The following is a 27923-nucleotide window of genomic DNA, read 5'->3' on the forward strand; positions in this document are numbered from 1 at the left end:
AAAAAAACTGCTTGAAAGGATTGTCACATGCGCTCCAAAAATCGGATTCATGCTGGACGAGGCCACAGGGTTGAATAAAAAGAGCGCATTAATCGTGTATTTACGAGTGCAGTTGCCAGAGATGGATTCACCCGAGAACATTTTCTTTGAGCTCGTGGAGTTGTGTGATTTTGGTGCAGAAGGCATTGCCCGCAAACTGCTGGATGCCTTACAGCACGCCAAGTTAGACGAGGCCTTCCTCTCAAAAACTCTCGTCGGTCTCACATGTGACGGTGCGTCAGTGATGCTCGGGCGCCACAGTGGGGTGCAGGGCCGGCCCTTCCCACTGGCGAACTAGGCGGTCGCCTAGGGCGCCAGATCTGGAGGGGCGCTGCCGCGCTGCGCTGGGAGAAAAAAAAAATTAATTAAAAAAAAATAAAATTATTTTTATTCTGCCTAATTTTCTGCCCTTGATGTAATACATTTACAATAATTGAACAAAGTAAACACCCTTTGCACCCCGGGCCGGCGGCAACATTTTGCATTTGCCCTGTACGATGGGCGCTGTAACTGTAAGTGATGAAAGGGGGGGATGGTCGCTTATTATCAGGCACCCACAGGCCGTGGCTCACAGCCAAAGTGACGCTGCAGCTCCAGCTGAAAGTGTCGGAGATCGCAACGATCGCAACAGCAAGAGGCAAAACATTAGCATTATGAAAAGGTCCAAGCCTTCTGGGGCAACGGGAAGGAAACGGAAAAAAGAACAGAAGGAATCGAAAGTCAAAGACAGAGGTAAGTCGGCTTGTGTAAAAAAAAAAATCAGTATGTACTGTACCGTTAGACATTTGATTTTAAGCTAGCTAGCTAGCTAAGGAGGTAGCCATGATACAGCTTTGATGCCATGCTAGCAGCGAGCCTCTGATACAGAATGATAGATACAAATGATTTTAAGTTTTTATTTATGTGTTATTATTCCTATATAATCTTTTTGTAAATAATATCCTACTTTTATATTGTGATAGCTGTAAATTGATCCTCCAATAGTGTTTAATTTGTCAGATAGTTTATTTTCACGGTCAACTTGTGTGTATATTTATATATTTATTTTTCTGTTTATTTTCTATTATATTTTTTTTATTTTCTGCACTTTTTAATGTCTAATTATTGTGCAATACTTTGTTTTATATGCTGATGTAACGAAATAATGTTAATGTTAGCCAGAAGAAAGCTATCTGGATAACTGCTCCTTTGTATAAAGTGAGGCTGAACAACCAATATGGGCATGTGTTATTATTTAGTTGTTACTTATGTTTGCAAAGGATCTCCTGGGGCAGCAGAACCTCACTTTTATATAGGCCAGTTGTGAACTTGCATACAGCTGAGGCAGATTGCAGCAGTTATTTTTGCCTGACTGTATATAAATGTTTTTGCTTGTAATGTGCTAATATCTACCCTATAAATGTCCAGCTGCACTTGAGAAATACCTCAAAAAGCCCCCAGTTGCTGGAGAAGGAACATCTGATCTCCCATGTACATCACACTCTGAAGAATGTAAGTTTTGCCAAACATTTATGGTCTCTGTGTAATCGTTCATACACTACTTTTTTGTCATTATTATTATTGTTATTATTATGATAAATAATGAAAACTGAAGCATGAATAACTTCTTTGCATGTTTGGATTGCCTGCCTGCAGGTGAAGGAATAACGAGCATAGTATGTGAGTCCACCATTGCAGTCCCCTCAGATCCTGCTGACTGCCCAGGCCCATCTGCAGTCCCCTCAGATCCTGCTGACTGCCCAGGCCCACCTGAGTCCACCATTGCAGTCCCCTCAGATCCTGCTGACTGGCCAGCACTGAGTGATACAGTGAGGATGGAGTTAGTCAGACGTGGGCCATATCATTTAAAATCCGACTTCACTTTTCCTAAAAAGGAGGGAGGGAGAAGTTTCCATCATCACTACTTTTACAGAAGATTAGTGAATGGAGAGACAATCAAGAGGAGCTGGGTTGTGTATTCCAAGAAAAACAAAAGTATTTACTGCTTTTGCTGCAAGCTGTTCTCCCAAAAAGAGTACCAACTAATCAGCAGTGGACTAAATGACTGGAAAAATTGCACTGACAAACTAAAAACACATGAGAACAGCCCAGAACACTCTAGGCACATGACGTTGTGGAAGGAACTGGAGACTCGACTTGAAAAGGGCCTAACTATAGACAAGGTAGAAATGGCACTTATGGAGGCTCAAAAGAGGAAGTGGCGTGAAGTCCTGACCAGGTTGGTGGCAATAATTCAGTCGTTGGCAGAGCGAAATATTGCCTTTAGAGGGACGACAGAAACACTTAACCAGCCAAATAATGGCAACTTCCTGAAGGAGGTAGAGCTCATGGCGAAGTTCGACCCAGTCCTCAAACAGCATGTTGCTGAGGTCCAAAGAGGAACCACCAATATTTCCTATTTGGGAAAAAGAATTCAAAATGAACTGATAGATTGCATCAGTGGGAAGATTGGGGACCATATGGTCAAGGAAATCAAACAATCCAAATACTTTTCAATTATTTTGGATTGCACCCCAGATTTGAGCCATACAGAGCAACTATCAGTCATTATTCGACTAGTTACAACCCAGGACACGCCCCAAATAAAAGAACATTTTATGGGGTTCCTTGAGGTAGAACAGTCCACTGGAGAAAGCCTTTCAACCCTGATTCTAAAGAGATTCGAACAGCTTGATATCCCTTTTGAAGACTGTAGAGGGCAGTCTTATGACAACGGTGCAAATATGAAAGGAAAGAGGAAAGGAGTCCAAGCCAGACTTGTTCAAATCAATCCAAGGGCTTTATTTGTGCCATGCGGAGCACATACATTGAACCTGGTGGTAGCTGATGCAGCAAAAAGCTCTGCAGAAGCCACTAGCTACTTTGGCTACCTGCAGAAGCTTTTCACACTCTTCTCTGCCTCCACTCAGAGATGGTCCATCCTAAAAAGCCATGTGAACATCACATTGAAATCATGGTCTGATACCAGATGGGAGAGTCGGATCAACAGCATAGAGGCTGTAAGGTATCAGGCTGCAGAAGTCAGAGATGCACTTCTAGAGGTGAGGGATAAAGCCACAGATGGAGTCGTAAAAATTGAGGCACAATCTTTGGCTGAAGAGGTTGGATCATACCGCTTTGCAATATGCACTGTGGTATGATATGACATCCTGACCAACATCAAACATGTCAGCAAAATGTTGCAATCAGTGTCAATGCAGCTGGATATTGCTGTTGACCTCCTGAGAAAAACAGAAGTTTCTTTGGTCAGCTACAGAGGCAATGGATTTGCTTCTGCCCAAGCATCTGCCAAAGACATCTGTGGCCAAATGAATGTGGAAGCTGTTCTCAAGCGGAAGAGGCTGAGATCAACCAAGAGACAGTTCTCCTATGAGTCCCAGGAGGAGCAAGTGAGTGATGCACTAAAGAAACTCGAAGTTTCTTTTTTCAATATGGTGGTGGATGTTTCCATTGCATCACTGCAGGAGCGATTCAAGGCCTTAGGTGAAGTAGAGAAAAAGTTTGGGGTGCTACTCAACTTCCCCGACCTGCCAAAGGAAGATCTGACGAAGCAGTGTGAAACACTCAGCAACACCCTGAGCTGGGGTGGGCAGTCAGACCTGGATAAGAGGGAACTTGCACTGGAGATGCAGAATTTCCCAGCTTTGCCAAAAGCCAACATGACTACCCTGGAACTTCTGACTTTCCTACAGGAGAAGAAAATGAACGAAGTGTATCCAAATATGTGGGTGGCCCTCAGGATCGCTGTCACTATTCCAGTGACAGTTGCTGCTGGGGAGAGGAGCTTTTCCAAATTGAAGCTCATTAAAACATACCTGAGGTCGTCAATGGCTCAAGAACGCCTCAATGGATTAGCTTTAATAAGCATCAATCGCAAGGTTTCGGGGCAAATATCATTTGACGACACAATAAATGAATTTGCAGCAAGGAAGTCCAGACGTGTCCGACTTTAAGGATGTGGACTAATTAAAGGACACAATAACATAGCAGAGACTTGTTGTTATGATTGCCTGTTTCATTTGATTTATAGTGTGTGTAATGTTGTTCATTATCTTAATTTATTTGCAATAACCTCAGTTGTAAGAGCTCCGTTGGCTATATTTTTGTCCACGTTTGCACTTTCTTTTCTTGAAGTTTTAAGAGAAGCTACTTTTGTTTGATGAGTGATTTTCATTTAATAACTACAATAATAATAATAAGGATAAAATAAATAAAAAATATGTTACATTTATTTGTTATTGGCTGTGGGTTATTGGTTATGTTCACATACTTATTTGGTTATTAAAATGTAAACCGATCTTTTTCATATGGGTGTTTAGAGTTGTACCCCTAGATCTAGTCTCTAGTAATTCTGCTCAAAGTGCACCAGATTGAAGCATTTTACTTTAAAATGTTAAAACAAAACTTTCCGAAGGGGGCATACCCCCGGACCCCCCTAGAGGATGTGACATCCACCCCCCAATTAAAACATGTTCATACAATAATTAATACATTTGAAACCTTCTTTATGTATATGTGACCCGCTCTATCGAAATCAGTCGGAAGTCGCAACGGCTCATTTCAAAATAAACGTGGATTTGCGTAAAAAACTATTTTTTCGGGTTCGGGTGTTTTGTTTGATTTTAAACAAACAAAGTCTTGGCTTTCAGAATATGAAACTTTTATTTCCAAACTCACACAATAAATACATTCTTTAAGCTTGTAAAGGGAAGATGACAGGCAATCTGCTCTTCCGCAGCGCCGCCCCCCCTCCCTCCGGCTGACATTATGAATGTAAGCGTAGAGTAATCATAAATAACAAGGCAGGGTCCGTTACAGTTTGTTTTCATCTGATTTCAATTAAACAAAGTCTTGGCTTTTAGAATATTAAACTTGTTTCGGCAAATTCAGATGATAAATACAGCTTTTAAGCTTGCAACGGCATAAATACAAGCGGAGAACGGAGTAATGTAACGTCACAGCAGACATAACAACAGCCGGTGTTTCTCGTGAGGGTTTTCCCCGGGAACGCAATACACACAAACGCAAAATTACACAAACACACACACACACGTATACACACACACACACTCGCGAGCTTCTCCCAGACCAGTAATCCAAACGAAAATATCTTCCCTCCGTAGTATTTTGATCATTTGCTAATAACCAATCAGATCGATGGATTCCAGAGAAGAGAAAACTTTAAAGGCCTTTTTCTCAAAATGATGACTCGGTGACAGTCATTATATAATGTGACATATTTCGCTTAATATTTGGAGTACAAAAACAATCCTGATATCATTAGAAAGCTAGGAATATCCTCTTTCCAGTAGTGTATACAACTCAAAATGTGTCTTCGGGTCAATGCGACTGATTTCGATAGAGCAGGTCACATATTACCTATGTCAATAAGTTTCAGTTTTTGTAGTGTATTGGTCTTTTGTAGAGATTTTTCATTTATTCTTTATATATTCTATTGTGTATTGCTTGGAGGCGGGGGGGGCACCAAATCATAATCTCGCCTAGGGCACCAAAATGTCTAGGGCCGGCCCTGGTGGGGTGGCAGCTCGACTCAAAAATCTCTTCCCAAACATCATGGTGTGGCACTGCTCTGCGCATCGACTTGAGCTTGCAGTTGATGATGTGATGAAAGAGATGGGGGCTATGAATCATTTCAAGATCTTCATGGATAAGCTTTACACACTTTACAGCACATCAAACAAAAACCGGCTGGAGCTCAAAGAGTGTGCTGACAGTCTGAACATTCAATTGTGCAAAATTGGCCGGGTGTTAGACAACAGGTGGGTTGCATCCAGTCTCAGAACAGTCGAAGCTGTGTGGAAAAGTTTTGCTGCCCTCAACACACATTTTACACACGCAGCGGAGGATTCTGCTCGCGGGAGCACATCTCAGGAAAGCTACCATGGCTTGGCAAAGCGCCTTTCATCCCATGCCTTTGTTTCCAATCTAGGACTTATGTTTGACGCACTGCAAGAATTGTCAGAGCTATCTCTCGAGCTCCAAAATCGAGAATGCAATATCATAACGGCTCATAAAGCCATTTGCCGACAGATCAGGGTGTTCGAGGCTATGTCTGAGCGGCCCGGACGACACAGCCTATTAAGCCAGCGCGGGGTCGAGGAAAACACCTTTCAGGGAGTACCCCTTCATGCAGGTCGGCTCACTGACAGAACCCTGGACCAGAGGACGTTTTTTGGGAGTCTGGCAAGAAACTTGGAGAAACGCATGCTATCACTTGGGGGAGACCAATCAGGATACAACAAGCTAATTGAGGATTTAAAAGTGATTTATCCACAATATTGGCCACAGGATCGTGACGCAGACGCGCTGTTTGGAGAGAGTGAAGTTGAGACGCTCTGCCAGCAGTTTTGCATCGAAAGCCCGCGGAGGGTCACCAGGGCATTCAGGGAATACCGTGACAATGATGGGACATTCATCCCAGATGAACTGAAAGACCTCTTGGCTGCGGTCAACACGATCCCCATCTCAAGTGCTGAGTGTGAGAGGGGCTTTTCCCAGATGAACCTAATCTGTTCAGAAAACAGGGCGTCTCTTCTCCCCTCAACGATCTCCTCCCTACTCTTCCTTTGCCTTGTCGGCCCGCCACTTACCCGGTTCAACCCCGTTCCATATGTGAGGTCATGGATTGCAAAAGGACATCGAACTGCACAAGGTGCAGAGACAGAAGCAGGAAAACGGAGGCCGGGGGCTCTATGGCTGCTGTATGGGCCGTTTTGGACAAATGATGGTAGGAATATATTTGTCCATGCTGTGTTTGATTATTGGGTGGTCTATGGTTTAATATGTCTGCAAATCTATATTGAAATCGTAACTTCGTAGAAATCGTAATTTTCCCACCTGTTGTTTTGTTTCTCCCGTTAATTTAACGGACAGATATAATTGCTGCTTGTTAAAATGTTGCAGTATATATATTTTTTACATTCCGCACTCATTTGGTGCAGTGTTACGTTGTTTTGTTTCTCCCGTTAATTCAACGGACAGATATAATTGCTGCTTGTTAAAATGTTGCAGTATATATATTTTTTACATTCCGCACTCATTTGGTGCAGTGTTACATCGTTCTGTAATCTGAAGGCTAACAAGCTAAAAAAATAAAAATTGACCTGATGTAGAAACATCGTCTGTAAGTGTATTTTTTTGTTTGTTCCCTTACCTCTAACCCCCGTACTGAGCCGCCGGATCCACCCCCCCCTCTGCGTTCCGGCACCTCCCACTTTACAAATTAAGCACTGCTTACAATATAGTGAGAAATATGGGCTTGTGCTTCACTGAGGATCTTGGTCATTCTTGATGACATGGAGGCAAACTGCAGTTATTACACTTAGCGTTTTGAAATATGTGTAACTCTGTTAATATAAAACCCACACTGCTCAAACTTAGTTACTTTTCCTAAAATTTGTATATTTGTATATTTATTTATTTTGGGGCGTGGGGAATGAGAAAAAAAAATATGAGCATTTTATGAGCATGGGATTTTGACCCCTCATACAAACATAATATGCATAATGCTGCACTATACTTTGCGGCCAAACGCCGTTGCCAAGCAACGCTTATTGTTTAGGTCCTTTTGAAAAGCAGAAAGCCATATAATTAACTAGAACTAGCTAGATCTGATAGATTTGGACATAAACACGAGTGAAGTCTAACCGGACGCGAGAGAGAGATCAGATCAGCTGCTGCTGACGGAGAACACGCAGCTCTGCATGATCAAAGCTCCGCCGCTGTGACGGATCATTGAGCCGAGCAAAATACACTAAGAGTTAGACCTAACACACTTAGTTAGTTTATATACTCTGTAACTAGCTAAACTAGTTATAAATATATTTATTCTTTACTGTCGGGTCACTTATTACATGTTCAGCGAGCTGCACGAGACTGACGGGCTGTCAGGAGAGGGAGAGGAAAAAAGAGCATCCCATTTATTTTTCCCATTTTATAGAGAGGCGAAGTCCCTCCCCTTCCGGGAGCCTCCATGGGACCCGGAAGCGGAAAATTATACATTGAAGTCAATGGAGAGAGAAAAGTTATCTTTTGATCCCGTTTGAATTGTGCCACGAATGACACATATGATGTTTGTCAATCTTAAACAATCATTTCCATGTAAAAAAAAGTCACAGTTTGTCGTAAAACTGTTGAAATATAAGACTATGAAAAATACGCAACTAGAAAGACTACAAATCCCAAATGCATTCTGGGTCGTGTAAGTGATGTCATAGGCGATAATAATCCAAGACTGATTTATTCCCTCCAATAAATATAAGAGATTGCTCCAATAAATTCACTTTTACAAGATGCCTGTGTGCTTTGTACCAGGTTGTAATCACAAAAGTGATCATACCACTTGCTCGTTCTATCGCTTCCCGTCTTATGAAAGGACCAGGAGTCGTTGGACCAAACATATCAGGTAATATACATGTTTTGCATGGAACATAGTCAAGTTAGCTACCTAGCTAGTAGCGAGCATGTTAGTTAGCATTACATTACATTACTTAGCCTTGTCATTTGTATTAGCCTTAACATGAAGTAAACCAAAATGTTAAACAGTAAGAGTAGTCATGATGGTAAGTATTTTGTGAAACATTTGAAGAGTAGCCTATCGCCCCCTCCACCAGGTGCTAAGGGGGCGGGAGGTAGGCTAACGCCACATTAGCATATTTTCTACTTAATGCTATCTGCACAAATGGTTAACATTGAACATTAAAAGATCAGGCAGTTCAGGGAGAGTCGAAGGAAGGAAGGCAGGCAGCTTTGCATGACATTCTTCTGGACGTGTTTCATTGTGATGATAGTGAGAGTGAGTCAATCTGTTTGTTGGAAAGACAGTAGTTGAGTGATTACTGAGAGAAAATTATTAAAAGAGATAATTATTCAGTGTTGTTACTTTAAAGTGTTGTTACTGACCTTTTTCTCTTTTATTTTCTTTACCTCACCTGTAACTGCTGAGACCCTGAGGAACATGCACACTGGACTGACCTGCTCTGGTAAACTGATGTCCACTGTACGTAATAGTATTTGGTTATGGTATATTATTTATATACATCAAAGGCACAATGCACCCCACAGAGACACACATGTATTGAGTGTGATATTTTGCATTGGTCATGTGAAATCATCTTTACATACTAGAAAACTATAGGAGCAGCAACTTGTTTTGAAATATAATTTTTAATATCCGATAATAAAGTTGATCTGTTTTCTTTATTCTTCTCTCTTCCCAGCTCCATCCATCACCATTCTCTGTTCCTGCAGGTCCTGCTTGCTTATCAATATTCATTTTTTTTTTTACACAATTACAAATAAAGTCAATCTATTCTATGACACGAAGTTGTGCTTCATTCTGAGTCAATAATAAATTCATTCTGCCTTTAACTGCAAAATTATTGTGGACTGCACCGACATCCATGTAGCGCCCCCCCCCCCCCCCCCCCAGTAAGATGAACCAAGCAAAGCTGACATACTCAACATACAGCTGTGCTCTTAAGTTTACATGAAGAATTTGTGAAATATTGGTAATAACAGGTTTAAATGATTATTAGTAATTAATTATATAATTTTCTCATCGTAGATGAGCAGACAGGGAGCAGATGAGAAAAGCAGAATATGCAGCTGCCATTTTCCACATGGAAAAGAGAAAGGGCCAAGTGTATTTGAGTGGACAAAAGAGAAATCCCAAATACGAAAAATAAAATTATACAATTTACAGATATGTATACAAATATATATCCTATATACACCATGTATAATGATGGTGTATGATGTAGAAGGAAGTGTGCTAGATAACAAGTAAATATAAAGTTACATACAGATCCATGTTACAGCAAAAGATGGAATAACTAAGAAGCACGCAGTATAATAATAATTAAATGCATCAATTAAATAACTGCTCAGCATCTCCACCACAATCCCAATCTGCTGTGTCCTGTTTTCTTCCCCTCTGCATAACACCCCATCACACATACGAAACACAACGCAGAGTCCGAGGGTGTTAAGAGTATTTTTATTTAAATGTCCTCCTCTCTACTGGCCAACACAGGGAGCATATGCTGGGTGTAGAATTGTTCCAGGAGGAGGAGATTTCCATGCCATGCAGGGTCTTTGGGGATGGGGATGATGATCGCCTCCTTCGTGGTCCACAGTAGCAGAGACTCCGGTCTGTGATGTGCAGCTGTTATATAATATACAATACATTTTTGAAAACATTTGATCAACAAAAAAGGATTTGGTCAGGATCTTACGGAGCCCCCAAGGGGACATGGAGAAGAAAAAAAAAAAAAAAGGTTTTGCGAGATCTCGCAAAACCCCTTTGCGAGATCTCGCAAAACCCCTTTGCGAGATCTCGCAATACTTTTGCGAGATCTCGCAAAGGTTTTCATTTCGCTCAATGTACTTCCGGGTCAGTTCAGCGACACAGAAACCACAACAATGGAGCAGTTAATCGATTTTTACTTTGAGCTTGGCTTAAAATATAAAGACATAACATCAGTGCTTGGCAATAGGCACAGGTTTATCATAAGTGAAAGACACCTCAAGAGGAAACTCCGAGCGAGGGGACATGCACGTCGACATGTATACTCTGAGCTTGCGGTCCTGGTGGATTTCATTCGCAACCAGTTGCAGTACTCTGGGCAGCTTCATGGGTACCGCTGGATGTATGCAAAATGCAGAGTGCATGGACTGCGTGTGAGGAAGGAGGATGTGCGCTTGGTACTGAAGGAGCTGGATCCCAGAGGAGTGGCATTAAGGCAAGCAGGACGACTCAGACGAAGGCGTTACTTCTCCAAAGGGCCAAACTTCATCTGGCACCTGGATTCGTATGATAAACTGAAGCCATATGGCATTTGTATAAATGGATGTATCGATGGGTATTCAAGAAAAATTATCTGGCTTAATGCCTACACAACAAGTAGTGACCCAAAGTTGATTGGGGGATATTACATGGAAGCAGTGCAGCGTTTAGGGGGCTGCCCTAGACTGGTGAGGGGCGATCTTGGAACAGAAAAGGGCTATGTTCGAGGCATTCAGCGTTTCCTCGTACCTACTAGCCCAGACGGCACCCATGAAAGCTACTTGGAGGGAGCCAGCACCGCCAATCAACGAATCGAGTATTGGTGGGGTTTTTCTTCGCAGAGAGTGCGCGGAGTTTTGGATGTGCTTATTTGGAGACCTCAGAGACAACGGGCATTTTGATGGTGGATTTCTGGACAAAAGCCTCCTTCAATTTTGTTGCATGGGACTCATCCAGGTGAGTTAATACATTGTGTGTATGTGCTGTGCGTGTGAGTTAGAGGAGAGAAAAAGAAAGAGAGGAGAGAGTGAAGGACACAGACAGAGGGCGGGGTTGGTGGTTATGTGTGAATGCCATAATGTTGTTCTCTATTTAAGTTGATGCGTATGTACAGTTCTTACTAAATGTATTACATTCTTTTTAACAGGATGAGTTGGATGACACTGCACAGGTTTGGAACGCGCACACCATCAGGCCGTCGAGAAACCTGAACGTCCCCAGCGGTCGGCCAAACGTGATGTATGCTGTGCCTGACCTTTACCGGACAAGAGACTACCTTTCCCCTGTTGAAGACGAACACGTTCAACTGTGCAAAAATGAATGTGTCTTTCGGCTGGCCATACCATGTGATCCAGATGTGTACGAACTATGCCACATCTTTATGGGCGAGTCCCATCTGACTCTACAAACAGACCCATATCAGGCTGTGAACTTGTATATGCACCTAAGAGAGGCCATCAGTGCATCTCTCTAAATCATATACCGTGACATTGGAACTCACCGTCACCGCACTGCTTGTTTGTTTCTGGGAGTATATAGCTCTTATGCCTGTAGTTTCTTTCACAAAGTAGTAATGCTACTCACTGCATTTGCTTGATGAACTTAGGTCATGTGTGTGCATAGCTCATATAATTAATTTGAAATCCTATCTTTAAGTTGACTAAGAATTTAGAATATGTCAGTAAAGTCTAAGCTGTTGAATATTTTAGATTCTGTAGACACCAGTCCTGTTAAGGTGTTATGAACTGTAAGATGACTAAAATACTGCCTTGTCAACATCACTCCCCCCTTTTATATACATGTGATGGCATGACCCTGTCCTCACTGTGCAGCTCTTTCAGTGACAGGCTGCTGCACCCCCGCTGTCTCAGAGAGAGGGAGCAGCGGTCAGACTATATAACCAGTACAGCCCCTAGTAGACCCCCCCCCACACACACACAATAACACAGACTATAACACCCCCTGTTGTTAAATACCAACCATGTGCAATATATATATGCCGTTAATAACTGTGCAATATATACCTATAAACTTTTACAGGATGTGTATTTTGTAAATTGTCTAACTTTGTTTAAATTATAATTTGTTTATCTTTAATACTTTTTTATGCATGCTTCTTAGGTAACATTAAGCTGTCTTTGGCTCTTTTCTGCTGTAACAATGTAAATGTCCCCTCTGTTGGACTAATAAAGGTATTCATTGGGTGAGGCGTGTGGCGCAGTGCATAGAGCCTTGTTATGGGGATCAGATGGTCAGAGGTTCAAACCGCACTGCATGTCGTTGTGTCTAGGCAAGACACTTCACCCCAAATTGCTCCTTGTCCACAGTATTGAGTATGTAAGTCGCTTTGGATAAAAGCGTCTAACCAGTAACATGTAATGTATTCTGATTCTGATGTGTTTTCGAACTGTGAAACAAAAATAGTGTGTGTGAAAATGTATAGGACTTTAGTAATGCTAGAACCAAGTAGTACGAACATCAAGTTACATGTAATTAACAGAAAACACAGTGATGCCTGTGTTGACAGGCACTTTAATGTCAGAAAGGGGTAGAAAATAACAGCACAAGCTGATCTTTTAACAGTGTGGAAATATTAATAATAATTTTGTATTTTTATCTAGTGTGAAATCCTGGCTTGCAACCCTGATTCAATTTAAAATGTGCCTAATCAGTTTGGTTTGTCAATTTATTAAGACCAATTGAGAAATAAAAAAATAAAACATTGCACATTATGTATACGTCACTTCATATGCACATCTACATACACACGATTTCTGTTTCTAAAGAAAATAGCATTGAGTTATAATTCGGTGCCATGTTAAGATGGCAGTAAATGAAAGTGATATGTTGGTAATATTATTTATACATTCTGAGGGCTTGTAATTAGAGGGTAGTCTTTTCAGGCCACATTTCACACTTTCAACATCACCTTTTTGTAAACAGGATCTAACATAACTATTTCCACATTAAATTTCAAACATTTTTTTTCTGAGAGTTATCAAAAAGGACTGACTCTTTAACACCATAACATCAACAATTAACAATTCGACCAGTGACGGACAACACCGTTTAGCTTTCTTAGCTGCAAAAAAACCACACTTAATCTCAGCCTCTAAACTGGGTTACGATCAAACTGACAAAAATGAAAACTGCAGTCATTCTCAAAGCATATTAAAAAAAATGTAATATCCTTGTTAAAGCAGAAAATAGAATTGCAGACTGCTCATTACACGGTTCAGTGCATCAGTTGTTTCAATGAAAAAAAACACACAAAAATATCAAATCAAAATAATATTCCAAACTGTTACTATCAGGCCTGATAATGACTGCTCTCAAGTTCAAAGGATATCCATTTCAAAGTAGTTGCTGGACAGGATATTGTCAAATTCCGTGCGAAATTCAGGGAAAGAGCTGTAGGTACACGGTATTTCAAGGATAGCTCCACAGGTATGAGCAACAGGCCTTCTGCTGAGCCCAGTTTCAGCATTAAAGCACACCCCAATTCTGTCAACACATATGACAGAAGAACCAGTGCAGAAACGCAGGATTTTTTCAGCTTTGGCTTGGTCAGCATTTTTCACATATCGTTGGAGATGGTTGAAAGTTGTCTGTTCTCTCTGAGACAGCACCACGTTGGTTGTTTCAAACAGTTGGGACACTCTTCTGCCTGTGGCTTTCTTCTTCTCATACAGAGACAACACACTGTCCTTGTCAGGCAGTTTCAGCTGTACAAGTGACATGGGTGTCAAGAAGCAATCGACGATATACTTTGGCTCTTGGAGAATGGCTTTATGAGCCATTGTTTCGATGGCAGGCTCCATGTTGTTCTTTGCCGGTAGGAAATGGGAACCCATCCTTGTGAAAAGGTTGAGCAAGTCCTCTTCATCACTCTCCTCCATTGTGCCCCGGAGAGCCTTCTCCACAGCTGATCTCTCAACAGGAGAGAGGTAGTTGAGAAACGATGTCATCAGGATGTCTACATCAACGGAGTCGACTCCATGAATGCAGGCTAAAATGAAAGCCTTTGATAGCCTCACTGGCATGACACCATGGTCCAGTAATCCTTTCACCCAGATCCGTCCAACTGTTTGCCATTCAGCCTCACAGAAATCTGGCCTCAGCCTTGGAACTCGCTCTGCTTCCCCTTCACACGTTTCAAGAAATTGCTCCCAGAATGCAGTGTAAACCTCCCTTGACACTCCATTATCATCAATAGCATTTTCATTTACAAAGTCCATCTTTAGAGTCAAATGTATTATGCTACTGTCCATAAATACAGCCAAAAGATCTTCAACAACCTTTGTCCTGTGAATTGATGCACGTCGCGTGCTCTCTGGATTTCCTGAGCCTTCAGCTGAGGTTGATGGGGATAGTTGGCTGCTCGAATTTAAAAGCAAATCCTGTAGTAGAAGAACGAATCATACAAACACACACAAAAAGATTGGTCAATGAATGAAGCAGAGGCCAAAATGTCCTAATTGTTTAAATGTTGAGTATGAATCAAGGTCCATATAATATTGGATTCTATGTTTTTCCCATAATGCAACTCAAAAGCTATTTTTTACAAGACCTTCTTTCCAACTCCACCACACCTCCAGTTTATAACACAGACTTTCTATTTGTTGTCTCCAATTCAAAGCCGAGGTAACACTGAAAACTTCAGTATAAAAATCATCAAAGTTACTTTTTTTATACCTGACCGAGCTCCTCCAGAGCTCTCAGGACAGTATACAAATGTTTTACAGGCCACAGTTATGTGAAATCTTACAAGACCGGTAGTTTAAAGGATGTGTTCAGGGTTTCTTGCAGTGATGCATCTTACCTGTGCTGTTTGCACTGTATCCTCATGTATGGACACATGTGCCGAAGGCAGGCCAAAATCAGAGGACAAGGGGAGTAGTAAATCCTGCATTGGTACTCCATTCATCTCCGCACTCTGAAGGATGAATTAAGTATGTTATTAATTGACAGCAGACACTTTGAAGTCTTAGACGTTATTGCAGACCGTAATTTACAAAAGTATTTCCGTAATAGTCTTCAACATCATCTTCTATTTAAAACCAGAAATACTTGTACGTGTTTATAAAAACTACTGCACAATCACAAGTCAAAAGGACTCTGTTGCTTTCCACTTCTACTGCAGCTTGCTAAATAACACCATTTATTTTAATACAAGTTGTACATGACTTTGCTATACCACTATACACAACAAATGGTAGTTTGATATAGAAATTATCGCAAAAAAAGGAGAATTGTGAAGTTGTGCATGCCACCATGAGTTATGAGCTTATGAGCAAAATTAAAATCTTTGTGGAATTCCACAGGTTTTCATCAGGTCTTGTTTGGTTTGTTGAAATGTGAAAGGTTCTAAAGCAGCATAAACTATTAAATGTTAATCAATATGCTGTGGCAAAATGAAGCTCTAAATATACAAGGGGTGAGCTAACATTTCAGTAAGTACAGTAAGCGTTTCACAGCACTGTAGGTTATTTAATTCGTGTGTCCAAAGAATAATCGGGGAACAGAATACATATGCCATAAAAATAAAAGGACATGGTACATTTTTTTCAAACTAGGAATGCACATTTGACTTTTTCTATAAATTGAATCGAATTTACTGACTATTGAAATCCAACAAAAAACTACAGTATGTAATTGATTGAATTGAAGTAGCAATACATTTCTCAATCTTTTCTGTGTTTACTGGTTTGGTTTTAATACATATATTTGCATTTCTACCCCCTTACCCAAACACTTTCCTGATCACATTACCTGAGTGACATCCTCATGTGTGACGTCATTCCATTTTATCACAACTATCTCATCACCACCTGCTCCCCAAAGATCATCTTCCGGATCCCATACAAGTGTATCTGCCTCGTCTGTTGGGGTTGAATGGGAGCGATGTGATTGCCTTGGACCTTCTGCTGTCACAGTGTCAGAGGTTGATCTTTGTTTTTTGGATCTTGGTTGTATCTGGAAATGCTACAAAAAAACAACTTTTGTTGTCAGCAGTAATTTGTAATAATGGCTACTATAGCTATGTAGAAAGTTGGTGACTAACTGTGGTGACTGATGGCACACAATGGAACCTTTCTGTTTTATGAAATCCATGTACATCATTTCTTTATTTAGTTATTACCTGAAGTTTAATCTTCAAGCACTATCTCTTTCCATCTGTCCCTGTCATTAAAGTGACTTTATATTTCCTACTGCCACAAACCTGATCGCTATTGTCGCTGTCAGATGAATATCCATGTTCTGGCAGATCTGTAATCAATTCATCTGCATCAACAGATCCATGTGAGTCTGCTCCCTCAGTGATGGCAACAGATGAATCTACAGATAAGGAATCTTCTCTAACTGTTTCTACCTCAGATGGGGATTGATCTTTTGGGTGGGCTTCTTCTTTTGTGGATATGTAAAATCTAAGCAGCTTCAGTTTAGTTTGTTCATAAAGTCTGCCAACAGTGTCATCTGAAGGGATCTGGTTTCTTTTAAAATCACAGACATCAAAGGTAAAGTCTTCAACTCGCCCTTTTGTTGAGTGGCCATTTGGGAAGAATAGCTTCTTTCCCATTTCCAAAAGCTGAGCAACAGTTGTTGTTTTTTCCACCGATGCATGTCTTGTTCCCCCGCCATTGCAGGTCCTCACTTGTTGGTATTCCTTATTGTGAAAATGAAGCCATCCAATTTCAATCTTCCTGGTAGTCTTTTCTGCTGCGTTATTTCTTGGTCTTGACATCCCTTCACCTTCTTTTTGAAACACACCTGATGCACCACACAATGCTCCTTTTGTTTTTGATTTACTTTTCCGTGCTCCTATTTTATCTCTTAATGTCTGTAGAAGAGTTTCTTTATCTGTGCTGCGCTTTGTTTGTTGACAGAAGGAGAGGACAGCTACTCGGTCACCATATGAAGTGATATACTTTGCCATTTGTTCATCATTCATGATGGTTAGCACTGCCTTGTCAACCTGCAAAAATAAAATAACTAATACATTACCAACAACCACTAGCTTGCTACCTAGCACCCTAACACTTAACTTGTAAACAAACGGCGCTTATCAAATTCAGAAGTCAGCATTAAACGTTTTACAGAAGGATTTTTTAACTGCCATGCTACCTCCATATTACTTATAAAGTGTTTGACTTTTCCAGGCTCTGTGCTGTTACGGTAACTTATTCCGTGAATTGAATGAATGTTCTACGCACCTTGTCACTTTACATTTTCATGATGTCCTCTTGTGGGACCTCTCTCGAGCGACGAAAGCTTTCCAAATCCTCCTCCATGACTCTTTCATCTGTTACAAGCTGCCCCAGAGTACTGTAGGTTGCCAAACTGAACCGGCCGGAAGTACATTGCGCTAAACGAACATTTTTGCGGGATCTCGCAAAGGGGTTTTGCGAGATCTCGCAAAAGTATTGCGAGATCTCGCAAAAGTATTGCGAGATCTCGCAAAGGGGTTTTGCGAGATCTCGCAAAAGTATTGCGAGATCTCGCAAAACATTTTTTTTTTCTTCTCCATGTCCCCTTGGGGGCTCCGTAGGATCTAGATTCAGTGTGTAGTTTATTAATTAATCAATGCTCTCTACATTAGGAAAACACATACCAGTGTACCAGAGGGAGTCACACACAGCTGTGCCTCGATAACCAAACAAATTGACAACAGGGATGCAAACTCATCAGGTATGAAAAAGGTGACACGGATCCGAGCCCCCCGACCCCACAGAATATCGGCTTTAAAATTAGGAATAACAGAGGATTTTAGCAGTCAGAACAACTAAAGCGGCAGTGTTAATAATAACAGAAACGCCATAGAGTCACATCTAATAGAAATATATAAAAAGCATTTATTTTAATTGTGTAGCAGTCAGTTTATAATTTTGGCAGCACTGTTGAGCATTTTGAAAATGTATTTTCATGCCTCTGTGCAAGGGTTAGTCTTTCTATCTTTATAGCCACTGGTGTAAAGTAACTAAGTTCATAAACTCAACAAGTACTATACTTGGGGACAATTTTGAGATACTTGTACTTTACTTAAGTATTTCAATGTTTTGATACTTTGTACTTCTACTCCACTACAGTTCAGAGGTAAATGCTGTACTTTTACTCAACTACATGTATTTAATACCTTTAGTTACTTTACAGATGTGGATGAATGATGTGGAATATAATCAAGTGTTAAATCAGACTTTAGTTCCACCTTGAGTAAATCGTCAAGCTACCCTGCATTATACAAAGTACTTCAAACTAGCTGCACCTTTACCAGCTTTGATAACACTTTAATGATCAATCATTATAAAACATATCATATTATTCTGAAATGGACCAATCTGCAAAATGACTACTTTTACTGTCGCTACTTTCACTATATTTTGATAATAATACTTTTTCTACTTTTACTTGAGGAACATTTGGAATGCAGGACTTTTACTGTAACAGAGTATTCCTACACTCTGGGATTATTACTTTTACTCAAGTACAAGATCTGAGTACTTCTACTTTTACTCAAGTAGCCTACACGATCTGAGTAGCCTACACGATCTGAGTAGGCTACTTCTACTTTTACTCAAGTACAAGAACTGAGTACTTCTACTTTTAATCAAGTACAAGATATATACTTATACCACCTCTGTTTATAGCCTATGAAAAAAACGATTAGAAAACGAAGGCTAAAGCTAACGTTAGCAGATAGTGACAATGTATGTGTGTTAGCTAGCTCAACGATAATATTGCGACGGGAAAAAAAAACTTTTCAGTGCACATCACGCTCTGCCGCTCCGACAGGGAGCTCTGCTCTGAACACCTGAACGGCACGTTCTAACAGCTGTTCACCAGCGGTCCAGTGTGTGCCACAGTGACTCCGAACCACACAGTTAAAGTCCATGTAATGTCCAAAATAAAAGTTATTCTGTGTTAATAAATCGCTTCATCACTTTCCACTGTTTCATTTGACATATCAACATCAATGATTCTTTCCATAAATACCCCCCAAATAACATGAAATGTGTGCCACTTTCCCGTGTTATTCCGCTCCGGTAGCGAAAAGCTTGCCAGCCATTAACCCAGCTGTGTGACGTCACACGTGGCAAACACCAGCCTCGTCTGGATTGTTTGTTTTGTATCCTTCCGCTATTTTCGCTCAACATATGTGTAACCGGACCTCGCTAAACTTTTTTTATCTAACAATTCATGATGGGGAAGCGATGTGTAGTTGTGAGCTGTGAATGTTTCCTGATTGCTATAAACATTGATCATGGGTGCTGGAAGATTGTGCACAAAACTCGGGTCAGAATTAAGTTACTACAGGTGTTATGCCAGCTTGAGCTAAATGTCACCAGAGTACAGTGAACTTGCCTAGTGACTGAAATATATAAAAGTTGAAGTGAAATAAGTAAGGCCAAAAATGAATTACGTCTGAATATCTTTATTATTTTTACCACTTTTAATTATTTGTGGGCTCGCACATATACCAAAATAGACTAATGTACACTGCAATAAAGATAAAATGTTACAAGTGAAAAATTAACAAAAGAACCCTTTTTTATTTATCAAACAGTAAATTAATACAATCTTACAAATTTGTGATTTGGAAAATGTTGTTATATTTACATGTTTCTTTGGAAAAATAATATTGTAAATGATGTACTTTGTAAATTATTTACATCATGCGAAACCATTTTAACCAGTTCAGCTGCATGATTTATGTCAAATTACAGATTTGGCCATTGAAATCCCTGATAGCGGCCTCGGGGCTCAGGGTAAGTCTTCCGTATCTCGGTTACAGCACATGCAGCGGGACTCTGATTTTTGGGCCGAGTAGGCCTACACCCCAGCACCAACGTACAAACTGTCGATAAGCTGTATATCGATACTTCCTAATGAAAAAAAAGTATACAGATTATAAATATATTTGGAGAAAAATAAAATGTTATGTAGTAGCCTACTATTATGTAGCAATGGTTACAAATTGGCTTATAACATGATATTTGTATTTTACTTGTACAAAATAAATATGAGGTTATACATGACTGCTTGACAGAATCATAGACCTCTTATATATTTCCTCACATGTGTAGTTGTTTCTTTTCTCAAGCATACATTGAACTTGCATACACAGAAAAAATAAAAGCCAAGCTGTTTTTGACTGCTTGAAATAGTTTAATGGTATCTTTAAAAGTGTACCATATCTGTAGCGACTAAAAGTATTATATGAAAGCAAAGCTGCAATAGGCAGTTGGGTCAATCAATATTTACTTACTGGTGTAGTGGGCCATCAACTGCTCTGTGTTGTTGTTTGTATTGAAGATACGCTATTTTCAGTGTCCAAACACTGAGACAGCCTTCTCTAAAGCCTGGGTGGCTAATAATGCACCTTGGTTTCTCGTCGGTGTCTTCTATCTGGCAGAGTCCTGCACGGGTCTGATTTTCAAGACCCGCTCCCGCCCCGCACCCGTGACGTGCAGTACCGAACCCGCCCCGCTACCCGCACATATTGCCAATTAGTCCCGCAACCCGACCCGACCCGCCGGCACATGATCCGCAACCCGACCCGAACCCGCATATATATAAGCAGTGACAACGTGCAATTATTAACACACGCAGTTGCATATTTGGCTCAAAAAGCCTGGGATGTTGTTTATTTTCTCCATCTAGGATGACACCAAAAGCCTCCCAGACGTTGGATTTTGCTCTTGAGGAAGAGTTATTGAAAATGCTGTATTCTCCGCTATAGAGAGCTTCACCTCAGCCATTCAGAATGTGGTGCGCTCAGCAGCAGATAGATGCACTGCAGAGGTTACGATTATGCTCGGTACCGCGGAGGAGAGGTCTGAGGATTTAAACATTAAACTAAATTATTATTGTTTAAATATATTTATTATGCAACACCCGCAACCGGACCCGCATCATCTTTGTTTTACCCAGAAGTGAACCCGGAAAAAAGCGTTTGAAAAAATACCACCCGCAAATCACCTTTTTTGCGGGTCACCCGCCGGGTACCCGCGGATACCCGACCCGATGCAGGACTCTGCTATCTGGTCAGTAGGTTGCAAACTGTCTATTTGTTCCATCACCTGCCAGATCTCTCTGCAGCATACACATTCATCTGCAGTGGGCATGCTTTCACAGCATTGACATGTACACCTGAATATTGTACATAACATTAAAAAACAAAACAATATCTGCCGGACGTGTGAGGAACAGATGACAAATTAAGATCGACATTTAGTGCAGGTCAAACTAAATAAAACAGAATTTACCATTCAGTATTGCCGACTCGAGTCTCGCCGGCTGCGGAATCCGCTTCTCTTTCACAAGTTTCTGCCTCGTTGTTCGATTGCTGGGCAGGAGGCTCGTACTTATAAGGCAAAATGCCTTGAAGTGAAAGGCTAGCTGGTTCACTCTCTACTTCTGTAACTGAATCCAGATAACCCACTGAATCTGAGCTTGAATGATCGCTGTCGCTGTCGCTGTCTGAAGTTATCGCGTTGCTTGCCATTTGGACTGATTTGATCAAATGGCAATGTTTGCCACGTGTGACGTCACCGCTCGTTCGGGAGTGATCGGGGGCGTACTCGGCAAACTTCGGAACCAACATCGGTTTTTAACGTATATGTCATTTAATTATGACGAAACTTTAAACATTTTTATTTATTTTTATTCTGGTGATATCTAAACTACATGTTAAAAAACACCTGTGTTAGATGCATTACATGGCCTTTAATATTAACGAACGCACCGTATGTAATGTAGCTGCTGAAGCTAGACCATCATCGCCGAGCAGCAGAGGCTTATTATACATCATGAGCATAGCCGACAGGCAGGAAGACTCGATCACACAGCTCGCGCTTCATTATAATATATAAAAAAAGCTCGCGGCCGCACATTAATCCGGGTCCCAGACCCCCTCCCATACCCCAAAATATTTTTATTGCAGATCTACATGAATCACACAAACGACCTATTTTGGATTCAAAACGGAGAATTTCGCCGAAAGGTGACAAGTTTGCATCCCTGGACAAGATAACCAAAATCCTTGAATCTACACACAGCAAATAAACTCAAATGACACAACGAGATGTAAAAAGGAGATCACCCATATAGTCGATATAAAACTGGCCGCTTCAATCTGAAGAGCAACTAAAACAAAACACGGGAGTGTATCTTGTTCTTGTGAACACTAATGTTATCCACAGCATACACAGACACCACAAAGTTCTTAAGGAGAAAATTAGTTGCTAAAACAAAACACGTTAGTGTACCTTGTTAGCTAATGTTAGCTAGCTGACATTAACCTTAAACATTGCACTCATATTACTCACTGAAACCTTGTAAAGCCGGTCCCGCATGCTGGCTCTTACAGAACCGCTCCCTTTCGTGTATACAGCTCTCAACATGCCCAGACTTGTAGTGATTTTCACCTCGTTTTATACTTTTTCGCCTCATTCTGAAAGAAACAGGTAAAATTTGCTAACGTGACAGCCATCTTTGTGATGGTGACGCGTATTGTGCGAGACCAGAGACCTGTAGTTCACTGAGCGGTTTCACACAAAAAATATTGTAACTTCACAGTTTTACAACACATTTTTATTTTTTTGACTTGCAAAATGTTCGTTTAATTTGAAAAACATCATATGTGTCATTCGTGGCACAATTCAAACGGGATCGAAAGATGACTTTTCTCTCTCCATTGACGTCAATGTATAATTTTCCGCTTCCGGGGTCCCATGGGTCGGAAGTAGATGGGCGGGACTTCACCACTCTATTATCCAGAATATTGTAAACCTTTGAATAAAGTAGTTGTTTAAATGCATTAATTATGTTTTTTTTTTTCATTCACATAAAATAAATCTCACGTACCCCCTGCAGTTCTCCAACGTACCCCTAGGGGTCCGCGTACCCCCATTTGAGAACCACTGGTCTAGAGCAGTGGTTCTGTGGCAGGTTGGCTCTCGTTTTGAATAAGATTGTAATCCTTCGTTTCCCTATTATTAAAAAAAGTAAAACTAATCCGATTACATGTAAGTAACAGGGTTCCCACGGGTGCTGGAAATCCTTGAAAATGCTTGAAATTGTACAAGGTGTTTTCAAGGTTTGAAAAGTGCTTGAATTTTGGGAATGGTGCTTACATTTGGGATAAAGTGCTTGAAATTGTAAATGCTTTACTTCACTTTTTAGATGAAAAGAAAATAAAGAAGTCGGAGCGCGCTTAATTGCTTCGCTTTCACATAAAACAGCTCCTTCCCGCGCTATGCGCGTGACCTGCAAGTGTTTTTGTTACGTGTGACCTGGGCATTCTGATGAGTGATAGATGACAGTATGCCAGGAGGTTGCAGTTTCAACGAGGGTTGGTTAGCAGAAGACAAATACAAGCCATGGCTAAGATGAGGGTCAAGCCCACGAGTAGCGTCCTGCAAAGTTTGCAACAAATAACGATGGGAGAGTCTGCGCTGACGAGCCACATGAAAGGTACACCGTAGTAGAGCATTTTGGATTTGGCTAACGTTGCATGTTACGTTTGTTTAAGCTAAAGTTAGCAAGCTGAATAGCGAACTCGATGAGGGATAATAATAATTGCAGGGGACAATCATTTCAGAGGAGTGTACCTATGTTAATATGTGCGTTACAGTCGCCATCCCGTGGTGTTCAGAGCGATTTTAAAAGCAATGTATTTCTACTGGTAGTATGTTTCGTGCCTAAACCAAATGTGACTTGCTCTATCGAAATCAGTCACATTGACCCGAAGACACATTTTTGTTTGTATTACTGGTCTGGGGGAAGCTCGCGTGTGTGTGTTTGTGTATTTTTGTGTGTATTGTGTTTGTGTACCGGGGAAACGCTCACGAGAAACACCGGCTGTTGCCTGCTGTGACGTTAAGTTACTACGTTCTCCGCTTGTAATTATGCCGTTACAAGCTTCAGAGTTGTATTTATCATCAGAATTTGCCGAAACAAGTTTAATATTCTGAAAGCCAAGACTTTGTTTATTTGAAAACAGATGAAAACAAACTGTCCCGGACCCTGCCGTGTTATTTATGATTACTATACGCCTTTACTTAATAATTTCAGCGGAGGGAGGGGGAGCGGTGCTGCGGAAGAGCAGGGTGCGAGTGAGAGCTGTCTTCTTCCCTTTACAAGCTTCAAACATGTATTCATCGTGAGATTTCGGCAATAACAGTTTCATATTCTGAAAGCTAAGACTTTGTTTATTTAAAATCAAACAAAACACCTGAAAAACAATTTTTTTTACACAAATCCACGTTTATTTTTTAAATGAGCCATAGCGACTTTTGACTGATTTCGATAGAGCGGGTCACAAATAATAACAAATGAGAAGGAAAAAAATATATACAGATTTCAGTATTCTGAGGCTCTGAGCCCCATTTCTTTTCCTCACAGATGGCAAAAAAAGCCCGACATTATACGATTTAAAATAAAAACAATAATCGTGGCTTGATATTGAGTAAGAACATGTTTTTATACAGCTTCCGGTGTTCCAAGACCCGACCGGACAAAAAGACGCAGGCACGAAACACACTACCAATAGAAATAAATTGCTTTTAAAATCGTTGTGTGACACGAAAAAAAGGGGGACATCTTGTTGGTGAACACGAATCACTAGATTACATTTATTTTGTGACTTATAACACGAAATGCCGTGAGACTTGGTTGCGTAATTAGACCTTGGCTTGTTAGTATGTTGTTTTAAATTATAAACTGAGGATTTGACCGGGTCGCTATGGTTGGTACTTTTAGAAACAGGCTGTTATATAAAGTCTTGCAGTGTTATACAAGTAAAACTACATTTTGCTTTAATCCCATGTAATTGTAGAATGAACAGTCTTCCTTTGAAGATGTATAAGACAGGTGTCTTGAGTAATCAAAATTACCGACAAATCATTGTACACATTTGTAAATATTATTTTCCACTTGTTACCATTTTGAGTCTATTTTTATGCAACTCTGCGTGATTTTGTGGTTACAATTCAGGCTAATACGCTACCAGAGGTGGACTAAGTACTCAGATATTGTACTTGAACACAAACATAACAGTCTGCGATTAAACGGTTGTCTCCTGTGTGCTCCACTTCATATTGGCGCAGCACCTGTAACTTTATCTACGCACGAGAGGCTGAGACCTTATGCTAAAAAAAAATATTTATTTTTGTATGTGTTGGATGAAATGATACGACTGGTATAAAATAAAATAAATCTTTTAATTTTTTTTGATAAAATATTTTTATATATTTTTAATTCTGCAAATATTACGATAAACTCACAGCTATTTTGCGGCCCGGCAGTAACACCTCCGCGGCCCGGTACCGATCCGCGGACCGGGGGTTGGGGACCCCTGTATTACATTATTGTAATTTCACTTACAAAAGTTGCCACAGCGCTCCACAGACTGATGAAGGTGGGCACCCCCCTCAAGTTCATCTCAGACCAGGCGATCTGGTGGTACTTGGTGAGATTTTTAGTCTTCTTGAACGTTGTGTTGAAAAACAAATAAATGGACATCTTTTTGGAACAAGCGTTCTTGGTTTTGAGCTTTATGAGTCTCAGGAGCCAGCCGTACTCCTCACTGCTGAGCAGCATCTTCGCAGTGCCGAAGCTCTCGCTTGTCTTGTGGTTGCTCATCTATTCAGAATCACAATTAAGTTTACACATACAAGGAATGTGCCTTGAATATACTTTGAAAAAATAGGAGAAATCAAGTGTTTACTTTGAGCAGATAGTAGTCCTTCTCCGGGCCGTGCACTACCTGGCTGACCTCAATGTTGGTCGTGTTCATAAACACTCCAAGGCAGTGACAGTAGAGTGAGGCCAGGTAGGCAATGACGTACCCGTACAGCTTCCAGAGGTCAATATTGGAAAACTCACGTTACAGTTTAGCTGCAATGACAAGAGAAATAAAATATGTATTATTTCATCCATTTATTTGAATTGCTACATCACCCTGTTAATTATAACATATGTATAATAACTTACACAACAGTTTGGGGATGGCAACCAGTGCCAATCTGCGGCAGTCCTGTAGCTCCTCCATGGAGTGCATTGCAATTGGAAGTTGGGGGTCTTTTGATTTAGATTTAGCGGTAAGCAGCTAGTGCGAGTCGTGACTGTAAAACAAAAGGGCAATAAAGTGTTCCTGTTTCTGCTGAAATTGCGTGGCACAGACCTTTCTATTGAAATGCTTTAATATGATTATGGTTATAGTTGTACTTTATTCATCTCTAATCTCTGCCATTACAAACAACGAAACAAGAAAAGCTAAACTAGATAAAATAGGGTGATGTAATGCAATGCACAATTAGACATTATGGTAAAACATTTTAACCAGTTAAGCCCCAAGCCTGTTTTTCAGGTCTCAGGCTCGAAAATGACATTCCCAGAACAATTGACTATATCTTCACTATCGAACAACAACAATGCCGAGGAAGAATAAGGGGTCCCAAGCCCGAAGCCTGCGCTGGAAAAGATCTATAGATGTTCCCTGTGAAACAAGTGAAGCAGCAGAATGTTCTGGTCCTCTGAGCAGTGGAGAAGTGAAGGTGTGTCCAGTGTCTCATGCTGTACGTGTACAACAGGGAGGTCAACACCATGCATCCTGTGGACCACAGCCATTACGCTGACATGCTAAAGAAGAGACGTCGAAGTGATGATCTTTGTGAGGCAGGCCCTTCTCATGCTAAACCGGTAAACCAGAGAGGTCAAGGTGATCAGCCATGTGTACATAAGCCAACCTATGCAGATATTTTGAAGAGGGGATGTGACAGAGATGCTGCTTGTGAGGCAGTTCCTTCTCATGCTAACCACGTAAACAGAGGTCAAAGTGATGAGCAACATGTCCCTGCATCGTGGAGCCAGGCTTCCCTTAAATATGGAAAATCCAGAAATAAGCAGTGCACCTGTAACTCAGTAACATTTCTTGCATTCCTCCATGAGAATAAAAACATCACCAGAGCTGACATTGAACTTGTTTTGGATAAAGGTAAGATGATGTATAATGAGGTGAGAAAAACAGTTAATCACATCCATTTATGTGGACATTACAATACTTTCCAGGTATGGCACGTTAGGAGAACCTTTACATCCAACTGTAGATAGCTTTCTGGACCTGGAGTCAGGACTGAGCTGCTTGTTAACTGAGGTGCAGTTTGCTTTGCTGCTGATGTCACAGTTGTATTGCAGTATTTAGAACCGGGAACAGGCCGGTATGGTTTCTTTGACCCACACTCCAGGATTAGTAAAGGTTTCCCCCTTTCCCCAGATTCACTCACTCCTGGTACTGCTCTCATGCTGACATTTACACGTCTCAGTGACATGATTGACAGGCTCATGAAGTTTCACAGAACGTTGGGCACACAGTTAAACTGTACCTATGAGTTAAAGCCTGTGGAGTTTTACGACACAAACCCAGTCTCCCAGAAGCTTTTATTTTGGTTCCCAGAATGTTCTTCTGAAAGGTAGGATAACATTCTCTAAAAACATTCTTAAAATGTTTTTGATAACATTGTTAGAACATTATGCCCTACTGTTCTTAAAACATTTTCAGCTGCAAGTTAGATTTTTT

General features: G+C 40.8%; 2 protein-coding genes and 1 long non-coding RNA gene across 4 annotated transcripts; 2 read left to right on the top strand and 1 right to left on the bottom strand.

Moving 5' to 3' along the window:
• The first annotated feature begins 41 nt into the window (after window positions 1–41).
• LOC307033831 (zinc finger MYM-type protein 1-like) lies at window positions 42–5581 on the top strand. Its single transcript, XM_079672465.1, has 2 exons — window positions 42–1530; window positions 1675–5581. The coding sequence occupies exon 2, from the start codon at window positions 1854–1856 to the stop codon at window positions 3177–3179; it is 1326 nt and encodes a 441-aa protein (XP_079528591.1). The 5' UTR covers window positions 42–1530; window positions 1675–1853; the 3' UTR covers window positions 3180–5581.
• Window positions 5582–10417: 4836 nt separating this feature from the next.
• On the top strand, window positions 10418–12549 carry LOC307031463. Its single transcript, XR_013805973.1, has 2 exons — window positions 10418–11302; window positions 11493–12549. It is a non-coding gene; the product is annotated as an uncharacterized lncRNA (long non-coding RNA).
• Window positions 12550–12849: 300 nt separating this feature from the next.
• Window positions 12850–19220, bottom strand: LOC307031462 (uncharacterized protein). 2 transcript variants are annotated; one of them, XM_079668592.1, is made up of 5 exons: window positions 17560–19220; window positions 16569–17321; window positions 16118–16330; window positions 15168–15281; window positions 12850–14745 (listed from the first exon to the last, which is right to left on the bottom strand). In XM_079668592.1, the coding sequence occupies exons 2-5, from the start codon at window positions 17295–17297 to the stop codon at window positions 13684–13686; spliced, it is 2118 nt and encodes a 705-aa protein (XP_079524718.1). In that variant the 5' UTR covers window positions 17298–17321; window positions 17560–19220; the 3' UTR covers window positions 12850–13683. The 2 variants fall into 2 exon arrangements, with proteins under 2 accessions (XP_079524718.1, XP_079524717.1); XM_079668591.1 differs by having other exon boundaries at window positions 16569–19220.
• Between the last annotated feature and the right edge of the window lie 8703 nt (window positions 19221–27923).

Source organism: Notothenia rossii (assembly GCF_949606895.1).
Source record: "Notothenia rossii genome assembly, chromosome: 3".
NCBI classification, from domain to species: domain Eukaryota; kingdom Metazoa; phylum Chordata; class Actinopteri; order Perciformes; family Nototheniidae; genus Notothenia; species Notothenia rossii.